Here is a 23,218-nt window from a genome sequence, read left to right as displayed (position 1 = left end):
TCCTTTAAAAAAAAAAAAAAAAAATAAGCACAATTCAAGCGAGTTCAACTCCTCAGAAAAAAAAAAACAGCAACCCCACATCAACAAATCTCACGACAAAAAAAAAAGACAACTACAAACTTAAAACATAAACACGCTTCTATTTTTAAAATACTAAAGAATCAGGGGATAGCGCGAACGCAGTCCCCCACTACCACAAATTACGCAGTCGAGTTTCCCACATTTGGGGAAATCGCAGGGGTCAGCACATCCAGAGTGCAATAGAGAAGCCTCGCCCTGAGAAAACCACCCTCGTGATCATGCTATCTCCCCTGCCAGGTAAGTATGAATTGTTTTTCTCGCTTCCACTCACACCCTCGCGGGCCTCACGCTCGTTACACATGGTCACTTTCCTCACGCGGCCACCGCACCCTTGCTTCCTCAGCGCCCCTTCCTCCAACCTCACAAATCGGAAAAGTAACCTGGAACGTTTGGATCTTGCCAATAGCAGGACGTGGGAGCCCAGGCTGAGCAGGACCAGCGGGCTCTACGCGCTGTGCTTATCTGCATACGTCCCGCCCTTATAGTGACGTCCCCAGCCGTCTCTCCCTCCTCTGGGCTGGGGACCTATTTAATAACGCTTTAATGACCGCAGTACATATAGCGACCATGAATTTTTTTCTGCCTCTGGGGTTTATTGGGAAGCTGTCGTACCACTAACAGTGCGTGCTGCTCTAAGGCAGGGTCCTTTATGACTGTTTGAAACCGAAGAAACGGTCGTGTGTGCAAATAACTTTTTACAGGGTATTATATGAAGTGTCTGAATTTTTGGTAGGAAAAATAGAAATTTGAAAATTTTTATTTGTTTCACATATGTACCAATAGACCCCGGTGGGGACTCTAGGGTATAATTAGTGGGACTTCATATGTACCACTAAACACGGTAGGCTTGTGATGGGGGATGAGAAAAAAAAATCTATACTACCTACCAAAAAATCAGACACACTCAATGATTCAGCATGCTTCCATTAATTAAAACATGTGTCTTAGTTATCTAGTGCTGCTATAACAGAAATACCACAAGTGGATGGCTTTAACAAACAGAAGTTTATTCTCTCACAGTCTAGTAGGCTCGAAGTCCGAATTCAGGGTGCCAGCTCCAGGGGAAGGCTTTCTCTCTCTGGGGGAAGGTCCTGGTCATCAATTTTCTTCTGGTCTAGGAGCTTCTTTAAAGATGTCACTTTAAAGACTAAGGTGTGCCTGACCCAAGCCATAGTGTTTTCAATCACCTGATATGCACTGGAAAGCTGGACAATAAATAAGGAAGACAGAAGAAGAATCGACGCCTTTGAATTACGGTGTTGGCGAAGAATATTGAATATACCATGGACTGCCAAAAGAACAAACAAATCTGTCTTGGAAGAAGTACAGCCGGAATGCTCCTTAGAAGTGATGATGGTGAGACTCTGTCTCACATGCTTTGGACATGTTATCAGAAGGGATCAGCCGCTGGAGAAGGACATCATCGAAAAAGAGGAAGACCTTCAACGCAATGGATTGACACAGTGGCTGCAACAACAGGCTCAAGTATAACAACAATCATGAAGATGGCGCAAGACCAGGCAGTGTTTCATTCTGTTGTACATAGGGTTGCTATGAGTAGGAACCGACTGGACGGCACCTAACAACAGGAGCTTCTCAGCACAGGGACACCACTTCCAAAGGACGCGCTCTGCTCCTAGCACTACTTTCTTGGTGGTATGAGGTCTGTCTCTGTGCTCCTTTCTCTCTTTTATATCTCAAAAGAGATTGACTCAAGACACAACCTAATCTTGTAGATTGAGTACTGCCTCATTAACACCATAGAGGTAGAATTTACAACACATAGGAAAATTACATCAGATGACAAAATAGTGGACAATCACAATACTGGCTTTGTCAAGTTGACATACATTTTTGGGTGACACAATTCAATCCATGACATCATGGTATCGACAAAAAACTCAAAGCAGACAATAATTGGGTTACCAAAGAGTTAAGCCTCATGAGAGACCCACTTGTGTTCTGGAGCCCCTTGGGGGCAGTTCCTTGGGCAGCCATGTGTCTGGGGCCTGCAGGAGAGGGATCTCAGCTCCTGTGGCCTACCTGTGGAGGGACCCACCAAGGACGTGTTAGGTCTGAGCTCCAATTTGTTCTCGCCTTCATTTCAGCAAAAAGAAACATTTAGCCCGAATTCATCCTCAAGTAACCAAAAACTCAGGAAAGACCTTTTCTTGTTTGTTTTTAAGTATGTGGGATGATTTCTCTCTTTTTGTTTTGTTGCATTTATCTCCTTACTGTTTACCTTGTTTATAAAGTCTTTATCATTTCTCATGAAAGCTTTTTTTAAAACCATTTTCATTGAGATGCTTTATCTGCAATAAAATGCACTTGTTTTTAGCATACGTTCTATGAGTACTGACAAATTTGTACACCCACAAAATTACCACCACAATCAAGATAGAGAACATTTCCATCACCTTAAAAACTCCCTTCCCAGTCAATCCCCACCAAAGCTCCAAGCAACTACTGATCTGTTTTCTGTCACTGTATTAATCTTTTCAAGTTTCATGTCAATGGAACTATGCACTATAATACTCTTGTGATTGGCTTCTTTCAATCAACATAATGTTTTTAAGATTCACTCATTCTGTTGCATGTATCAGTAGTTTACTCCTTTTTATTGCTAGCTAATATTCCCAGAAATAATTTCTCTGCAGGAAAAAGACCTGGCGATCTGTTCCCATAAAGATTATAGCCTAGAAACCCCTATGTGACCGTGATACTCTCTCAAATGGGGTCGCTATGAGTCAAAACTTGATGGCACCCAACAACAAAATATTCCATTATCTAGACATGCCACAATTTGTTTATCCCTTCACTTGTTGATGAACATTTGTGTTTGTCTTAGTTATCTAGTGCTGCTGTAGCAGAAATACCATGTGGATGGCTTTAACAAAGGGAAATTTATTCTCTCACAGTCTAGGAGGCTAGAAGTCCAAATTCACAGTGCCAGCTCCAGGGGAAGGCTTTCTCTCTCTGTAGGTGCTGAGGGAAAGTCCTTGTCATCAATCTTCCCCTGGTCTGTCTAGGAGTTTCTCAGTTCAGAGACCCCAAGTCCAAAGAATGCTCTTGCTCCTGGCTCTTCTTTCTTGGTGGTAGGAGGTCCCTCTGTCTCTCTGCTCACTTCTCTTATATCTCAAAAGAGATTGACTCAAAATACAATCCCATCTTGTAGATTAGTCTTGCCTCATTAACATAACTACCTCTAATTCTGCCTTATTCACATCATAGAGGAAGGATTTACAACACATAGGAAAATCACCTCAGATCACAAAATGGTGGACAATCACACAATACTGGGAATCATGGTGTAGCCAAGTTGACACACATTTTAGGGGGACACAATTCAATCCATAACAATGTGCCCATACTATTCATAGCAACTTTGTTTACAATAGCTGCAAATATTGGAACAACACTGTTATGTTATGGAATTCTCCGAATTCCACCCAGAATTCGGAGTGTGTGGCCAACACCCAGAATCTGGAGGGCAGGGGCATTGCCTCAATGGTCTCAGAGAACAGAGGACTTAGAGGAAGTGAGGAGATCTGTAACATTAGAGATTAGACATTAGACATTAGACAGCTGGAAGCAGTAGCAGAGAAATGGCATCATCAGTACCAGGAGACTGGTGCAAGCACAGGAGCCGACCCATGGAGCAAGAGAGCTGAGTGCCTTTGTACAGGAGGTTTCCTAGTGGAATGGGGTGCCTCCGGGCAATTATTGGTGGAGCTAAGCTTGCTGACCCATGGAGTAAGAGATCTGAGTGCCTTCTGGCAGAGGTTCTTCTGGTGGAGTGGGGTGCCTCCAGACACTTATCGATCGAGCTAAAGAGCTTTGGAACACTTGTCTGAGCAGGGCAGACGCTAGGCCAGCCCAAGAGACTGGAGGGGCCAAGAGGCCAAGGAACCAGGAAGCGGAAACTGAAGAGACAAGGAACACAGGTAGCAGAGCCGCCCTGGTCTCAAAGGGTGGGGCCATGGCTTCTGGGGTTTCAAAGGGTGGGGCTGCAACTTCCTAGTTTTCAAAGAGTCAGATCTTCACCAACTTGGTTCTGGAGTGTGGGGCTGCCTTTCACGAGTGCCAGCAGGATGGGGCCAGAACCACTGTCCAAAGCTGAGGGGGTGAGGCTGTCATGCCCAAGGGGCAGAAGAACAGGCAGGGCCTCCCAGGCTGAGGAAGTAGGGCCACCATTCAGATGAACTAGGAGAATGGGGCCACCCTAATGTAAGGGAGCTGAGTTGCCATTCCAGAGGGTCTGGAAGGTGGAGCTGAAGCCCAGGGCCAAGGGGCCTCCACCCAGAATCCGGTATGTGTGGCCAACACCCAGAATCTGGAGGGCAGGGGCATTGCCTCAATGGTCTTGGAGAACAGAGGATTATTTTTAAACCTTGAGAGCTAATGTAATGTGTTCTGCTGACTTGCCTGCTGCCTGTTATCCCTTCTTTCCCTCCAGTTTCTCCCATTTGTAATGGAAATGTCTACCTTGTGCCTTTTCCACCACTGTAATTTGGAAGCAGATAACTTGTATTCTAGATTTCACAGATGAGGAATTTTGCCACAGGATGGAATTTGTACCTGGAGTTGATTTAAGACTTTTGGGATGATACGATGGGCTAAATGTGTTTTACATATGGCAAGAACATGAATTTTGGAGGGCCAAAGGGTGGAATGTTATAGATTGAATTGTGTCCCCAAAAAATGTGTATCAACTTGGCTAGGCCATGATTGTATTTCTGTCCAGTATTTTGTGATCTGTTGTGATTATCCTATGTGTTGTAAATGCTAACCTCTATGATGTTAATGAGGCAGGATTAGAAGCAGTTATGTTAATGAGGCAGGACTCAATCTACAGGATTAGATTGTATCTTGGGTCAACCTCTTTTGAAATATGAAAGAGAATCAAGCAAAGAGGAGAGGGCCTCATACCACTAAGAAAGAAGCGCCAGGAGTGGAGCACGTCTTCTGGACTCAGTGTCCTTGCATTGAGAAGCTCCTAAACCACGGGAATATTGATGACAAAGACTTCCCACAGAAGCGACAGAGAGAGAAAGACTTCCCTAGAGCTGATGCCCTGAACTCAGACTTTTAGCCTCCTAGACTGTGAGATAATAAATTTCTCTTTGCTAACAGCATCCACGTGTGGTATTTGTTATACCAGCACTAGACAAATAAGACACATATATTTTCATTTCTTTTGAATAAATACCTAGGAATTGCTGGGTCCTATGGTAAGTGTGGAGCCCTGGTGGCACAGTGTTTAATAGCTAGACTACTAACCAAAAGGTCAGCAGTTGGAATCCATCAGTCGCTCCTTGGAAACCCCATGGGGCAGTTCTACTCTGTCCTACAGGGTCGCAGGAGGGGACAGGAAAGCAGGTGATAGGGAACCCAAGGTCAAGAAGGGAGAGTGTTGACATGTCGTGGGGTTGGTAACCAATGGCACAAAACAATATGTGTACTAATTGTTTAATGAGAAGCTAGATTGTTCTCTAAACCTTCATCTAAAGTACAATAATAAAAAAAAGGAAGAAAAAAAAGCATTGTAATGAAAAAAAATTTGCTTAATAAGTGGATATTTCCTAAGGGATTCTCTTACATAATTGCAGTACAAAGATCAAAATCAAGAAAATGACATTGATTCAATATTATTACTCTCCAGACAGTATGCACTTTTTCACCAATTGTCTCAATAATGTCCTTTGGAGCAAAGGAGAATTCAAAATCACATGTTGCATTCAGTTGCCATGTCTCCTTAAATCTTCTTAAATCTGAAACAGTCCCTGAGTCCTTTGAATTTCATGCTGTCAGTATTTTTGAAGACTACAGGCCAGTTATTTTGTATAGTTTCCCTCAATTTGGGGGTGGTCCTATGTTTCCTTATGATTGCATCCAGGGATGCATTTTTGACATAAATACTATATAACTGGTGTCCTTCTCAGGGCATCATATAAGGAGGCATATGATGTCAATTTGTCCAAGCACTGGTGGTGGTAACATTGATCGCTTGGTTAAAGTAGTATATCAGTTATCCATTGCTGCATAACAAACCACCATAAAACTTAGTGACTTAAAACAAAGACCATTTTTTTTTGTACTTTATTATTATTATTTTTTTATTGTACTTCAGGTGAAGGCTTACAGAACAAATACTTTCTCATGAAACAGTAGTACACATGTTGTTTTATGACATTGGTTAACAACCCCACAACATATTAACCCTCTAACTTCTCAACCCTTTTTTTTTTTGGTGAAAGTACACATAGCCAAAGATACACCATTTCAAAAATGTCTACATGCACAGTTCAGTGACATTGACTATGCTCTTCCAATTGTGCTGTTATTCTCACTTAAGATGAAGGCTTACAGAACAAAATAGTTTCTCATTTAACAGTTACTACAAATGTTGCCCTATGACAATGGTTAACAATCTCACAACACATCAACAATATCCTTACTCAACCTTGGGTTCCCTATCACCAGCTTCCTTGTCCCCTTCTGCCTTCTGGTCCTTGTCACTGGACTCCTGTACCTCGTTAGTCTCATTTGGTTTTACAGGGCTGTCCACTCCCAGGCTGAACGGTGAACCTCGGAGGTAACTTCACCACTAAGCTAAAAGAGTGTCTGGGGGCCATACTCTCGAGGTTTCTCCAGTCTCCTTTAGGCCAGTAAATCTGGTCTTTTTTTTGTGAGTTAGAATTGTGCTCTACATCCTTCTCCAGCTCTGTCCAGAACCCTCTGTTGTGATCCTGGTCAGAGCAGTCAGTGGTGGTAGCCAGGCACCATCTAGCTGTACTGGACTCAATCCGGTGGAGGCCTTGGTAGCTGTGGACAATTAGTCCTTCGGACTAATCTTTTCCTTGTATCCTGTTCTCTTCATTCTCCCTTGCTCCCGAAGGGATGAGACCAGTGGAGTATCTTAGATGACCGCTCACAGGCTTTTAAGACCCCAGACACTACTCACCAAGGTAGAATGTAGAGCATTGTCTTTATAAGCTGTGTCATGCCAGTTGAGCTAGATGTTCCCTGAGACCATGGTCCCCACAGCCCTCTGCCCAGCAATTCAGTCCCTCAGGGAGTTTGGATGTGTCTATGGGGCTTCCATGACCTTTCCTTGTACAGGTTGTGCTAGTTTCCCCTGTATTAAAACAAAGACCATTTTTATTTGCTCATTAATTCTTTGGGTCAGAAATTCCATCTGGGCTCAGCTGGGGCCTCATCAGACTAGAGTGCCTCAGCTGACAGGGCTCATCTTTGCTCCTGTGATTTCATCTTTCATTTGGCTAGCCTGGGCTGCTTCTCATGGTGATCTCAGGGCAGCAAGCAAGAGCAAGCCCCAAAGAACAAGTGCTTTTCCATCTTCGGCTTGCATGACATTTACTAATGTTCCATTAGCCAAAGCTAATTGTCTTAGTTTCTTGGTGCTGCTGTAACAGAAATACCACAATTGAGTGGCTTTAACGAACAGAAGTTTCTTTTCTCACAGTTTAGGAGGCTAGAAGTCTGAATTTAGGGCACCAGTTTTAGGGGAAGGCTCTCTCTGTCCTCTCTAGGGGAAAATCCTTGTCTCAGCTTCTCTAGCCCTGGTGTTCCTTGGTTCCTTGGCTATCTCTAAGTGGCATCACTCTTTCCCCCATTTGTATTTGCTTGCTTCTGTGCCTAATCTGCTCTTTATATCTCAAAAGTGATTAAGACACAACCTACACTGACATGGTCTCATTAATATAACAAAGAAAACCCTATTCCCAATTGGGATTACATCCACAGGTCTAGGGGTTAGGATTTCAACACATATTCTTAGGGGGACACGATTCAATCCATAAGACTAGTCACATAGCCAAGTCCAGAGTCAATATGGGAGAGTACTGCAGGAGCACATGGGTAGTGGAGCCCGTACTGCAACCATCTGCCACTGGAAGTGTCCACCACATTTGCCTTTTGTACAAACCAAAAACCAAACCATCTGCCGTGGAGGCAATTCCTACTCATGGTGAACCCATGTGTTACAGAGCAGAACTGAGCTCCATAAGGTTTTCTTGGCTGTAATCTTTAGGGAAGCAGATTGCCATGTATTTCTTCCACAGCACTGGATGAATTTGAAACTATCAACCTTTACAGTTAGTAGCAGAGTCCAAGTGCAAACTGTTTGTGCCAACCAGGGACCTTTGCCCTTTGTAATAAGTAATGTGTGTAATTTGGGAATATGTACATATACTGTTCCTCATCAAACTTTAACACTACAGTTTTTAGCATCCATTGATGATTCTGCTTGAATCAATTATTATGATTGCAAAATGTTGATTTTCTAATTTTATCATTCTATATTTATTAGCTGGCACTCTATTTTAAGGTAGAACTTTCTCTCCTCCCCTATGTATTATCAATACGGATTTACAGTTCTTTTTTTAATCAGCTGTTTATTCATTACTCTTTTTACTCATTTGGATGTTTAAGTTTTCCCAGAGTGGGCCCATGAAAGCCCCTTCAACTTGGCTCTTGTGTTCTTTTGACATGTCCATCTAATTTTTGGGACATTTCCTTACTTGCTGACACAAGAGATTCTTGGCTTGTCTTATATACCCTCCCTGCCACCCTGAAATCAGCCATTTCTCCAAAGAGCCTTTGTTCCTTTTAGCAGGAAATGGCCTTTAAAAACCAAGATCATACCATATGTTAAGTGTGTTCCTTGCTACTAGGGTGTCTGCTTCTGGACCTTTTCAGCAGACACATATCTATTAAAAATAATGAGCCCAGATTGATACCTCCAATTCAGTTTCTAATCTAACAAATAGATTAGCAATACAAATCCATATTTGTATCTCTTTCTTCCTACAGTGAGAACCTTGGCTCCCAACATTTATTTACTCATTAGCTTAATCCTACAATGCACAGAGCATTATCATAGGATTGCTACAACCATACAACCATGACATACTATGGAACAGTTCAGCTTTTGCAGTCGTTTTTGTCTTTAGACTGAAGATACCTATAGTCGATGTACTGTGTTCAAAAATTACTTCAGTTATTGTTTTCTACGTCAGTGTGGTTATAGTATTCATTTGAGATACAGTTAGGTTGTTTATGTTTACACTGAAGTTGTCTTTTTTCCTCCCTATTTTAAAAGATATGTAAAACATTGAGTTCTAAAAGTCACAATTATATAAAAGGTCCACTCAGAAGAGTGTCACTCTCTCCTTCCATTTTGTTCACACTCACCCCTGTAGGTAATTTTATCAATTCTGGTTTATCTGTCCTTTTGCAAGGCGATGAATATTTTATTTCCGTATCTTTCTTAGCCAAAGGGTAGCATACTACATATACTCTGTTGCACTTTACCTTATTCACTTGGCAACATGGTCAATGTGTCACACCCAGAGAAACTGCGGTGGAGGTCAGCGCAGGCCACAAGGGCAGCCAGTGAAAATGTACACAAACCAGCAACTCACCGTGGGCCGACTAGTCCAAATAACCGCGGCTTCGCAATGGGAAAAAGGTTAGAAAAAGGCAAAGAGAAAATCAAATCATTCAATCTAACTTCAAACTACAACTTACGAAATAATGTTCCTTTTAACTAGAAAAATCGAAATACGTCTCTCGGGGGCCTTAGTATGTTTAGCGTCCCCAAGGTGAACGAAGTGCGCTCTGGGGACGTCACAGTAAGGGCGGGGCGTATGCAGATGAGCAGGGCGCGCAGAGCCCGCTGGTCCTGCTCAGCCTGGGCTCCCACGTCCTGCTATTGGCAAGATCCAAACGTTCCAGGTTACTTTTCCGATTTGTAAGGCTGGAGAAAGGGGCGCTGAGGAAGCAAGGGTGCGGTGGCCGCGTGAGGAAAGTGACCATGTGTAACGAGCGTGAGGCCCGCGAGGGTGAGTGGAGGCGGAAAAAACAATTCAATTACCTGCTGAAAAAAATATCATGATTGTAAACGTCTTTTTTATACAGCGAGCTTCATTCATTACACTTCGGATACGCTGACTCATGATTTCCCCGTGTGGGAAACTTGATTGCGTAATTTGTAACAGTGGGAAACTGCGTCTGTTCTTTCCTCTATTTTCCAGCTTCAAAGTAAGATTTATTTTATATACTTATTAACTCTATCATATATTTAAGTTTTTACGACAGAATTTATATACTGAGTTTTGTGACTCGGGGCCATGTTACACTTTTTTACAATCTGCGTCTTCTTTCACCAGAAAATGAGGATTATAATCAGCATGTAATTTCACAGTCAAGAAAGATCAGGAGGATTATAATCAGCATGTAATTCACAGCCCAGGAAGATCAGGAAGATTTTGGGGTCTGTCCTGGGTGTGAAAACACGTGGAATAAATTGATTCCTGCTGGATGTACATCTGTTGGCCTGTCCTGTGAATTTCCTACTTAGCAGTCCCCACAGTGAGCAAAGATTTTTTTTTTAAAAAATCCTCTTTCCTATTGGTTCTCTGGTTTTCAATCACGTGTGCCAGTGGTGTCATCTGATCCAGTGACCTGGCCAGCCTCCTGTCTCTTTGTGTAGTATCACTTTCTTCAGCCACCATCAATCAGGAAGCTGGCCTCTGGTCGGTTCCTTTTCCAATACATAACAATGTTTTTTATAGTCGGTACCAGGTCAACTTGGCCCTCCCTCCCTCAGGTCCAGATTCATCTTGCAATGCAAGATGCAGGGCTTCTGACAGGTGCCATCACTCTTCTCTGGGTTTTTTAGCACTAACACAATATAGCAGACTATTCATTCCCTACCCAATGTCCAATTACTTTTTTCTTACTGACACTGGGTTTGTCCAGAGTATCGACATGCGCAGATAAAAACAATTTCCTGGCCACCTGTGCAGCCAGAGATGGCCACAGGGCACAGTTCTGACCAGAGACATAAGATGCAAGTGTCCAGGGAGGACATCACCTGGCAAATAAAAAGCGTTGCCTCTTTTACAAGAATATCTTTTTCCCCAACCTGGAAGTCAAACCTGAGAACTGGAGGTGTAGTAGCCAACTTGGTACCCTGAGGCAAGTGGTGTCAGGAGAACCTACACCCCGCCTGGTGAACAACACTGGTAGACAGACTAGCCTCAAATGCTACCTCTGAAATTCCAGGGAGGTGGGAAAAATAAGTCTTAGCTGTCTAAACTGCTCATTGTTTTAATTACCTGTAACCAAGGTTATATCCTCCCTAATATAGACAAAAAACAAAACAAAACCCAAACCCACTGCCATCAAGTTGATTCCGACTCAGAGCGACCCTATAGGACAGAGCAGAACTGCCCCACAGGGCTTCCGAGGAGCGGCTGGTGGATTCGAACTGCCGACCTTTTCGTTTGCAGCCGTAGCTCTTAACCACTGAACCACCTACTATAGACAGGCCTCCCCTATTTTTACATTGGTTATCATTTCAACAACAACAACAAAAAGGATGAGTGTGAACACAGGTGGAAATGTTCCATTCTCTATCTACCAGGAAAACTGTTAACACCCAAACAGGATTTCACTCCGTTTTAAGGCTTGAATGGCCCCCTAGTCCCACACAGCAGTTTCTCCTTTTAAACCACTCATAGCCCTTCTGAAATCTACTTTCTGCATGGTTTTACCAAAAAGATGAATTTGAACTCAACTTCTATTTTTCTACAAACCATTAAGAGTATTGTATAAGCTTTTCCAAACTAGATAGAGATATCTGACCCAAGCTTTGAACCACACTGACCTACAAGCCTGATCCACCTTCTTTTGCAGTTTCATCTGCGGTCATCCTCCACCCTAACTGCATAAATCCATCACCCTCAACTCCCGGGTTCCCACCCCTCTTTGGATACCCCCCACCATCCCTATTGCCTGGGATGCTCCTTTTCCTCCTGTCCCTCAGGACATAAACCATCACCTGAGGGAAGTCCTAGACCTCGGACAATCAGAAACGACTATATCCAGTTTAGACCAGCACCAGGTGCTTCCACCCAAAACCCTTCACTGGTATTTTCCAAAATGACATTCTCTTGAGACTTCCATCACAGTAAAGCCAAGAACCTTTGCACCTATTACAAAGAAATTAACCCGTGACCCAATCACAAACTTGCCACCTCTTTGAAAGGACTCACCTTTGCTTAAGTGATTAACTTCCCAGATTCCTTTTTTCCCAACTAACTTCCTCAAAGCCTCAGAGTTCTCAGTATCTCCTCTTGTCAGGCTTTCTTGTTCCAGCAATTTGGGTTACTCCCAAATAAAATCTTTGCTAACATTTTTTTTTATAACTGGACTCCAGAATCTGTCATTTAGTACCTTTGACAAGGCAATGGACTCCAGAGGACCATCTTACAATACTTAACTCCAACTCCTAGAGTAATTGTGCAGGGCTTTGTCTCTGCCACTAGGTATCCTCCTGCTTCACCCAGGCACAAGAGGGTCAATAAATGTTCAATGAATGCCTCAGGTCAGTTCAACAGCAATACATCCAGGGCCTGCCATTCTTATCAGAGAGTAGCAGTTAGCTATGGAGTGACAGTTTCAGTAATTCTGAAGGCACAAACTACAGCCTTTCTTAAGTTATGCACACATTCCTTACCTGTAGGTTTTGTTAGTGAGAAGTCTCTTAGGAAATGTAGTTCTGTCAACTGTTATGTATATTTATTAAGCAACCCCCTAACACTCTTAGTATGCAGACCCCTGCTTCCAGTCTACTCCCACCCCTGAAACAAGCACTCTTAAATGTAAACCAGGGGCTAAGGGATGCACAATACTATCTTCCACTCTAACCCCTTCCCTGAAAAAGACCACCTTGGAAAAACAGATTAGCTGATGGATATGTGAAACACTGTAGGCCTTTTGCTCTGTACTTGCTATTTCTTAGCATTTACACAGCATCTTCACATTTTCAAAGCACTGTACCAACATTTATTAATCCTCACAACACCCCTGTGAGGTAGGTCAGTATGTCCTTAAGAGAAACTGAAGAGGTCAAGCGAACCTGCCCAAGGCCACAAAGGCAGCCTGTGAGGGGGCTGGACCTGAATTCAGAAGCTAGGGCTCTTGGTCCGCGTTCACCTGGTGGGCATCACACAGGCGTATTTTTACCAGAGAAGGTTACATGGAGGACAAAACGCACAGATCTCTCAGCCAACAAAAAAATCAACAGTTCAAATGCCATCAGGGAACATGTCAGTTATAGACGAAAACATTAACCAGCACATTAATGAGGCAAGAGAACATGCTGAGAAAGGTAAGAATCATCATGACTGGCAATAAAACAGAGACCAGGCATTCTTCAGGGGCGGTCTGGGAAAATGTAAACAAACTAGGAACCCACCAGAGGGCTGACCAGCCCTAATGCCTGTGGCTTCCTAATGGGAGAAACGTTAGAAAAAGACAGTGGGAAAATCCAACCAGTCAATTTAACTTTAAACTAGGAATGACGCAATGTTCATTCACATTAGAAAGGCCAATAGTATTTGTAATGAAACTACTGACAATTACTATCCACTGTATATACCACCTTTATCCCAAATATTGTTTTTTTTCCACAGACAAGTGCTGTTCCCTACAGCAGACCTATTTCCCTCTACATACCAATCTGTACACTGGTATGGTAATTACCAAATGGCTTGATGGCATATATCGCGTGATTAATTGGCTGAGCTAGGGACAGAATCCAGGAAGCCATAATAAACTACTCTCTGCTCCAGTATTTCAGCAATAGCTGTCTCTAACTTGCCTCTGCCCAATTCCACCTCCTATGAAGTGCTAAAAGCACATGAAGGAGCAGGTCATTCCTTTGTAAAGGGACTGGTGAGCTTGGTTCAATATGCTACTTTAAAAGGAATAAGAAAAAATCACCAAGACCTACACTGTACAACATAATACAGGAGTAGATTTATTATAGCTACTCCAAATTTCAGAGAGTGATACAATGACCAGAGTTAAAAACTATCACTGTTATCACTGTTTATTTTACAATAACTGGTTTAGTCTACAAGTTTAAGGCAAACATACTAATGCATTTGCTTTTCTTCAGAAATCATACTTATAAAGATTACATAAAGTCTGTCCCCAAAACTTCTAAGAAATCCTCATTAATTAAAAATAAGTCTGATTAAGATGCTTTACCCGGATACATGGATGAAGTAAGGTTGTATACAATGTTTTTTAACAACAAAATTCAAAAGAAGGTAATGGCAATCTTCATCTTTTGAACAATGTATTTCGAAAGGGTTAAACTTCAGAAATTACTTATAAGATTGGCAGCCATAAGGAATACTATTTATAAAACAAACACACTTATAGATGCTACTTAAAAAAAGACTGCACTTTGGGCTTTTGAATAGGAAGCGCACAATGGTGGACAACTGTCCCGGGAACGCTCGGGCACAGGAATGCAGGGCCACACCACACAGCTGGGGTCACCTGTGGACGCACCGCTCCATTGTTGATCAGAGAAAAGGAGAGTAAATGCACTTTGTCAGCCGTTTTCTTTCTTGTTTCCAGTGAGCAGTAAATGCCAAACATCATTAAGAAAACAAAAATGAAATTTGAAGGAAGGCAGCCCTTTTGACAGGAAGGTGGAGTATGGCTTATGTGTTTCCATTTAACACTGCCAGGCAGTTCTGCAGTAACTGTAGGTTACCCTAAAAAGGAGGGGGACATAAATTAGTAATTTGTTCAGGCCAGATAGCTTGGAAGAGTTTTACTGCAAATATACAGCATCAGAAATCACATAACTTTAAGTCTGTTACAATATCAGAATTTTGGAAGCAGCCATTCATTACATATAAATACAGGTTTAAAGACAAAATTGCATGCTTTGTTTCATGTACAATATTTTCTGTGATTATCAGGTTCTTCAGTAGATAAATTTCTATCTAGACCAGTATGAATGTGGATTATTCAGGCTATTCTAGTGGGAGATAAAATATGCCCTTTGAGACTGGAGAAACCCCGAGAGTATGGCTCCCAGACCTCCTTTTAGCTCAGTAATGAAGTCACTCCTGAGGTTCACCCTTCAGCCAAAGGTTAGACAGGCCCATAAAACAAAACAAGACTAAAGGGGCACACCAGCCCAGGGGCAAGGGCCAGAAGGCAGGAGCAGACAGGAAAGCTGGTAATAGGGAACTCAAGGTTGAGAAGGGAGAGAGGTGACATTTCGTGAGGTTGGTAACCAATGTCACAAAACAATATGTGTACTAATTGTTTAATGAGAAGCTAGTTTGTTCTGTAAACCTTCATCTGAAGCACAATAAGAAAAAAAGAAAAAAAATATGTCCTTTGTGTCCAAGTTAAATGACTGAACATTTTATGATTGTATGATAGGCTTTAATCACTTTTTTTAGCCATTAAAATATACATTAGCATTGATTTACAGCAGATTTTATAAAAAGTATAAGATCACACAAAAAGTTGAACAGGACTACCAAATTACCCAGCAATAGCAATCCTAGGTCTATACTCAAAAGAACTGAAAGTGGGAGTGCACAGACACATGTACACCAATGTTCACTGCAGCACTGTTCACAACAGCCAAAAGGTGGATGTCCATCAACAGATAAATGGATTGACAAAATGTGGTATACACATACAATGAACACTACTCAGCCAGAAAGAGAAATGAAGTCCTGATACATGCTACAACATGAATGTGTCTTGATAACATGCTGAGTGAAATAAATTAGTCACAAAAGAACAAATATTGTATGACCCCACTTATATGGTGGAATAATTTGGAAATGGATAGTGGTGATGGATGCATAAACATGATGAATGTAACTGAACTGTACATTTAAAAAATGTTGAATTGGCAAATGTTTTATTATATGTGTTTTTATCACAATAAAACAATAAAGAGTAAGATTACGTATGAAACTATTCTATAAAATTCATACCTAAGCACCAATTTGTAAAACACACGAACTTTGTTCAAATTTTAGAGAACGTGCAAAACCAAATTTAAATATATTTAGGTTACATTAATATATAAATGGGGGAGAAGGGAAAGCTATTCTTTAAAGTACACTGTCAACTAAAATGCAAACGGAATGATGGGATTAGAAAAATCACCATTTGGCAACCATCATAATAACTGATTCAGGCAAGAACTATTAATGGATGCTATAACTTTACGTGGTTGCACTGTTAATACTGCAGCCATTAGCCCTGTGTAGCTATTTAAAACTTATATTTCCATTAATTAAAATGAAATAAAATTAAAAACCCAGCCCCTCAGTTGTACTACTCACATTTCAAGTACCTGATATCCACATGTGGCTAGAGGCTACTGTACTGGGCAGTGATGATTACAAACATTTCCATCGTTTTACTGGACAAAGTTCTATTTGGACAGCACTGGTTGAGTAATGGGATATTTATAGTCATAAATCATCTCCCCACAGAGTACTTCTTAATTCCAAAGTGTAAAATAGTAACTTTGCCACTGAGAAACCTGGTAGACATTACCTTAACCAAATAGTCAAAGTTAACCTTGCCGGTAAGGCAAATGATCCACGTGTGCCTCCTGAGATGATCCACCAAGAAGATTACTTCTGTGGTGCTCCTGCCAAAAGGCATAACCTGAATCTGACTGTTAAGGGACAGAGGACAAACCTGAATTGAGGGACATTCTATAAATAGGCCTGTATTCTTAAAAAACGTCAATGTTATGAAATACAAAGACTCAGAAACTTTTCCCGACTAAAGAAGTCTTAAAAAGTCATGTGCACTAAGTCCAACACATTATCATGGGTTTCCTTTTATTATAAAGGACATTACTGAGACAAGTGGTGGAATGTGAATAAGGTCCATCGATTAAATAGAACTGTTTCAATATTGATTTCCTGATTTTTATAATTATACTGTAGTTACATAAGAGAATTTTTGGTTTTTGCAAATTCACACTGAAGTGTTTATGGGTGAAGGGACATCATGTCTGCAACATACTCTTAAATGGTTCAAGGAAAAAATAGGTGTACAGGTATTTGTGTGTGTGTATAGAGAGAGGGGAGAGGGGAGCAAGGAGTGAGTGAAGGAGTGAGAGAGGGAAAAAAAGAGATAAATACATTTGGGGAATTAGGGTGAATAAAAAAACCAAGAAACCAAACTCATTGCCATCGAGTCAATTCCGACTCATAGCGACCATACAGGACAGAGGAGAACTGCCCCAGAGGACTTCCAAGGAGCACCTGGTAGATTTGAACTGTTGACCTTTCAGTTAGCAGCTGAGCTCTTAACCACTATGCCACCAGGGTTTCCTGAGGTGAACAGTGTCCAGGAATTCTCTGTACTTTTCTTGCAACTTTGCTGAATGTCTGGAATTAAATGTGACTGAATTTACGTTAAAATTAACAAAAAAAAAAATTAGGTTACTATCAGTTTTTTGCCAGTACAACAACAGAGCTGTGACAAATGACTTTGAGCCCAGTTCTTTTTATATTTGTGAAATAACCTTGAAGGTAAAATGATATTCCTCAAATGGGACTGCTGGGTCACAAGATGAACACTTTGCATTCTGACACGCTGCCATTCTGCCCTCCAAAAGGGTGGACACCACTCTATACTTTATCAACCAGGCACAAGAGTACTGTCTTCATACCCTCAGTAGTCACCATTATCATTTTTTTTTTCTTTTTTACTGCCCTTATCATACATTTTGTACATCAATAAGGAATTTGAGACTCTTTTCAAGGACACAAAAGTGACCTAACGACATGGTTTTCTGTTATAATCAGATTTCAATTATGTGCCGAGACATATCCCAATACAATAAATAAAATCCAAAGTAGTTTCACACCATTTTTCTGTGAATTTATTACCTATTCTTTTTGAAACAATGTATGTGGATTCTGGGAGGAAATGGGACCTCATTCAGATTTAAGAAATCAAAGAGGCAGAACAGTTTCACAACCTCAGCACCAAGGACATTTTGGGCTGGATAATTCTTTGTTGTGGGGGTGTCCTGTGCATTGCAGGATGTGTAGCAGCCTCCCTAGCCTCTACACACTAGATTATCAGTAATAACCTCTGCCCCCAGTTGTGACAACTACAAATGTCTCCAGATATTATCCACGAGGGGGCAAAATCGGCTCCAGTTGAGAACCAGTGGAATAAAAGAGACCAGAAATCTTAAGATAGAGAACTCATTTCAGAGAGGATGTGAAAAAGTGTAAAATGTGGAAATCAGAGGCTGACATCAATCTGTAACAGGTGTCAGCAAACATTTTCTGTAAAGGGCTAAAAGGTAAACATTTTAGGCTTTGCGAGACCTATGGTCTCTATCCCAACCACTCAACTCTGCTGTAGCAGTGTGAAAGCAGCCAGAGACGATACGTGAACAAAGGAGCATGGCTGTCTTCCAATAAAACTTTATTTACAGATACTTAAATTTGAATTTCATGTAATTGTCACGTTATACAATATTCTTTTCCCTTTCTTCCAACCATTTAAAACTGAACACCACTCCTAGCTAGTAGACTGTACAAAAACGTATAGGCTATAGCTTGCCAATCCCTGATCTATAGCAGGAGTCCCTGGGTGGTACAAATGGTTAACATGCACGGCTGCTGACCCAAAGGCTAGAAGTTTGAGTTCACCCAGAAGCCCCTGGAAAAAAGGCCTAGCAATCTACTTCCTACATACCAGCAATGAAAACCCTTGGGAGCACAGTTCTACTCTTGACACTCAAGGGGTCACCATGAGTCAGAGTCCACTTGAAAGCAACTTTTGATCTACTGCAAAATTCTTGATCAGTGAACATTAGAAACTCACACAGGCTCAGTAAGAATAAATCATACCAAGCGCATCAAGACATTTTCTTTTGATAGGGTTATTAGACAAGGAAATCCCATAACATTTATCTTGATTTCAATAAGGAATTTGATATTTCTTAATATCCTTCATGGATAAAATGAAGAAATATTGGTTGATGACTGTAAGGTTAGGTGAATTCAAAACCATCTGAATAACTATAACCAAAGAATATTAATTAATAAACTGATACCAATTAATATAAAAGCAAAGGAAAGGAAACAAAAAAAAACTAGCCTTTTTTTTATTATTATATACTTTTGTGTATTTATAAGTAGACTGGCGAAATGTTCGTTTCTTTGGTCCTGTTTAATTTTTTTTTTTTTTTAAATCAAAGCCTAGATAGACATAAAAGGCAGTTCATATAAATTACAAATGTCCATCACCAAGGAGGAATAACTATAAGATCAAATACTACAATCAAATACTATACGATAGTATGATAATCAAATACTATAAAATCAAATCATATAGTTTCAGAAAGATCTTAATACAATGGGCAAAAAATAGCAAGCTAAAATTTAAGAGACATAAAATGAAAGTCTACAACTACATTTTCAAAAATTAGACACGTAAAACTATAGGTTGGAGGTTCAAGAACTGACTTATAAGGAAAAAAATCTGATGATTATAAGCCAAACCAAGCCGGTGCAATATGACAGTTTAAAAAAAATCAAAACTACCTTACATGTACAAAAAATGCTGTAAGGAGAAATGTGTACAATCTCGAAAAATGTTTCCAGTTCTGGGTGTAACATTTTAAAACAGCAGTAACAGGAGGTTAACGTATTATAAAAACCTTGCTGAGGTGGATGGATGGATGGGACGAAAAATATTTAGCCTTAAGGATGTCTAACCTAGAGAAGATACACGGAAAATATAAAGTATTTAAACTATAAAAGGGGAATTAAACTGATCTTTATTACTGCAGACAACAGAACTTTGACCAATAGGTTGAACTTACACAGAAGTATATTTGTGGTCATTATGTTGTTATTGTTACTTGCTGTCGAGTCAATTTTGACTCATGGCAAACCCATGTGTGCAGAGCAGAACTGCTCTATAGGTTTTCAAGGATGCGACTTTTTGAAATCAGATCTCCAGGCCTGTCTTCCAAGGCACCTCAGGGTAGGCTCGAATCGCTAATCTTTCAGCTAGTAGTTAAGCGCCTAATTGTTCGCACTACCCAGGGACTCCATAGGGTATCCCAAAAATCTTAGTGCAGTTTTAAGCTTTAACAACTCCAGAAGTACAAATGCTATAAATTTACACAAAATATCATTTAAAAGTTTATTTAAGAGAAGTCAGCACAACTTGACTAAAGTAAATGAAGACACTGAGAAGAAGTACATAAGAATAAAGGAAAATTGTGGTAAATGCTTTAACACATACAATTTTGCAGTAAGTGATAGCAACCAAAAGATGTGTGGTTACATAGGTATATATGTATCCTGCATGTGCACAGAAAGGCATATATGAGTTCATGCACGTGCATATATGGGTATATTTGTAGGCGTAAGTATATACACGTTTGGGTGTGCTGCATATATATTTATATATATAATAAAGTACATAAGGGGCACAGTTATGGAGACATCCTAGACATATCCAAACACCTCGAAGGATTGGTTTACTGGGTAAAAGGGTTTGGGATCACAGTCTCATGGGACAACTCAGTCAACTGGCATAACATAATTAATAAGGATAATGTTCTACAGCCTAGTTTGGTAAGTAGCATCTGGGGTCTTAAAAGCTTGCGAGCAGCCATCTAAGATACAACTAGAGCAAAAGAGAATGAAGGAAATCAAAGACTCAAAGAACAAACTAATCCACAGGACTAATAGCTCACACAAACTACAGCCTCTTCTAGCCTGAGACCAGAACTGGATGGTACTCGGCTACCACTATGGACCATCTGACGAGGGACACAATAAATAGAAGGGACACGCCCCACAGACACATCCAAACTCCCTGAGGGACTGAACTGCTAGGCAGAGGGCTGTGGGGACCATGGTCTCGGGGAACATCTAGCTCAACTGGCATGACACAGCTTATAAAGACAATGCTCTACATTCTACCTTGGTGAGTAGTGTCTGGGGTCTTAAAAGCCTGTGAGCAGCCATCTAAGATACTCCACTGGTCTCATCCCTTCAGGAGCAAGGGAGAATGAAGAGAACAGGATACAAGGAAAAGATTAGTCCGAAGGACTAACTGTCCACAGCTACCAAGGCCTCCACCAGACTGAGTCCAGTACAGCTAGATGGTGCCTGGCTACCACCACTGACTGTTCTGACCAGGATCACAACAGAGGGTTCTGGACAGAGCTGGAGAAGGATGTAGAACATAATTCTAACTCACAAAAAAAAAGACCAGATTTACTGGCCTAAAGGAGACTGGAGAAACCCTGAGAGTACGGCCCCCAGACATCCTTTTAGCTCAGTGGTGAAGTTATCTCCGAGGTTCACTGTTCAGCCTGGGAGTGGACAGCCCCGTAAAACCAAATGAGACTAACGAGGTACAGTAGTCCAGTGACAAGGGCCAGAAGGCAGAAGGGGACAAGGAAGCTGGTGATAGGGAACCCAAGGTTGACTAAGGATATTGTTGATGTGTTGTGAGATTGTTAACCATTGTCATAGGGCAACATTTGTAGTAACTGTTAAATGAGAAACTATTTTGTTCTGTAAGCCTTCATCTTAAGTGAGAATAACAGCACAATTGGAAGAGTGTAGTCAATGTCACTGAACTGTGCATGCAGAAATTTTTGAAATGGTGTATCTTTGGCTATGTATATTTTCACCAAAAAAAAAAAAAAAAAAAAGGTTGAGAAGGGAGAGGGTTGACATGTTGTGGGGTTGTTAACCACGTCATAAAACAGTATGTGTACTACTGTTTCATGAGAAACTATTTGTTCTGTAAGCCTTCACCTGAAGTACAATCAATCAATCAATCAATAAATAGAAGGGACACAAAAGAAAAACGTAGAACAAAACTCCAATTCCTGAAAAAGACCAGACTTACTGGACTGATAGAGACAAGAGAAACCTACAAGACTATGGCCCTAAGATACCCTTTTAACTTGGAACTGAAGCCAGCCACTCCAGAAGGTCACCTTTCAGCCAATTAATAGACTGACTTACAGAATAAACAGTATCACCCATGAGGAATGTGCTCCCTTAAGCAATCAACTACACGAGACCAAAAGGTCAACAATTACCCAAAAGCAAAGATAAGAAGGCAAGCAGGGGGCAGGGAAGCTAGATAAATGGGATAGATACATGGAAACAGAATGGAAATACTGAGAATGCTGACACATTGTAGAAACTGTAACCAATGTCATGGAAAAATCTGTATAAAAATTGTTAAATGGAAACATAATTTGCTGTGTAAACTTTCACCTGAAACAATGAAAACAAATGCAAAATAAATTTTGAAATGATGTTTGTAGTAAGGAAGGCTTTTTGGTTTAGGCCAAGCTTTATCTTTATATTAGCTACAAGAAGGAGCTTAATTAGAAGTAAACACTGTAAAAAAAAAGACTGGAAGAAGAAGAATTATTTACTAGGATAAATGAGTTTGAAGCAGTCAAATTATCATGGAAAACAATTCCAATTCAGGAATAGTTTTTATAGAATACTTGTAGAAGACAACTGTCATTAAAGGACTATTACCAATTTCCAAACTGATTTCTAAATAAAAAGCATTTAAATTATTAAGTCTTTAATATGACACTACCTTAGCATGCTTCAGTTCTAACTCTGCCAGTTCCACTAAATTTTTTCTGAATGCAGCAACTCTTCTTGTCTTAAAATCTATAAGTTCTGTGAATATAAGAACGCAGGATTAATGATTTAACTTATATAACAATCTAAAACATATCTAGATATGTGAATAATGGTTAATATAACAGTACCTTGTTTTGCAGACTCAGATATTTTTTCAAATTTCTGACAACATAATTGTTGGGAAGTTTCAGCCTGCAGAACATCTTTATTTTTTGCTCTTGCTTTATCCAGTGCTTTATTAGCATTTTCATAATCCACTAGAGACCTAGATCTTCTATACAGGAGATCCTATAAAACAGAATGCTTCACAGTAATATATACTGTGTGTTTCCAGTAGTTACACTCAACCATCATCACTGCCATCATAATTAGAGTTAACACACACTGAATACTATGTGCCAGTCACTGTTCTCAATTTTTTTAATAACAGCTTTATTGATATAATTTGCATACAATTCATCCATTTAAGATATACGATTCACATGATTTTTAGTACTTACACAGAGTTGTGCAACCATCACCACAATCAATTTTCAAACATCATTTTCATCACCTCCAAAAGAAACTCCACACCCATTAGCAGTCAC

The 23,218-nt window shown here is 40.6% G+C and overlaps 1 protein-coding gene and 2 non-coding genes across 3 annotated transcripts in view; 1 reads left to right on the top strand and 2 right to left on the bottom strand.

The window, feature by feature from the left end:
* Positions 1–162: 162 nt before the first annotated feature.
* LOC111820586 (U1 spliceosomal RNA) lies at positions 163–326 on the bottom strand. The gene has a single exon (XR_002824122.1). It is a non-coding gene; the product is annotated as a U1 spliceosomal RNA (small nuclear RNA).
* Positions 327–9,971: 9,645 nt separating this feature from the next.
* Positions 9,972–10,129, top strand: LOC111820590 (U1 spliceosomal RNA). The gene has a single exon (XR_002824126.1). It is a non-coding gene; the product is annotated as a U1 spliceosomal RNA (small nuclear RNA).
* A 3,860-nt stretch (positions 10,130–13,989) lies between these two features.
* The window catches only part of SNX6 (sorting nexin 6), a 58,345-nt gene continuing 49,116 nt past the window's right edge, over positions 13,990–23,218 (bottom strand). The window contains exons 12-14 of the mRNA XM_004376522.3: positions 22,760–22,919; positions 22,582–22,667; positions 13,990–14,684 (exon numbers count right to left, since the gene is read on the bottom strand). Coding sequence (XP_004376579.1) covers positions 14,631–14,684; positions 22,582–22,667; positions 22,760–22,919 — 300 coding nt within the window. The 3' untranslated portion in view covers positions 13,990–14,630. The remainder of the gene's footprint in view (positions 14,685–22,581; positions 22,668–22,759; positions 22,920–23,218) is intronic.

This window comes from Trichechus manatus, unplaced genomic scaffold (genome assembly GCF_000243295.1).
Source record: "Trichechus manatus latirostris isolate Lorelei unplaced genomic scaffold, TriManLat1.0 scaffold00043, whole genome shotgun sequence".
NCBI classification, from domain to species: Eukaryota; Metazoa; Chordata; class Mammalia; order Sirenia; family Trichechidae; genus Trichechus; species Trichechus manatus.
Note: the sequence above shows the minus strand (reverse complement) of the source record. Positions and strands in the feature narration are given on the sequence as shown.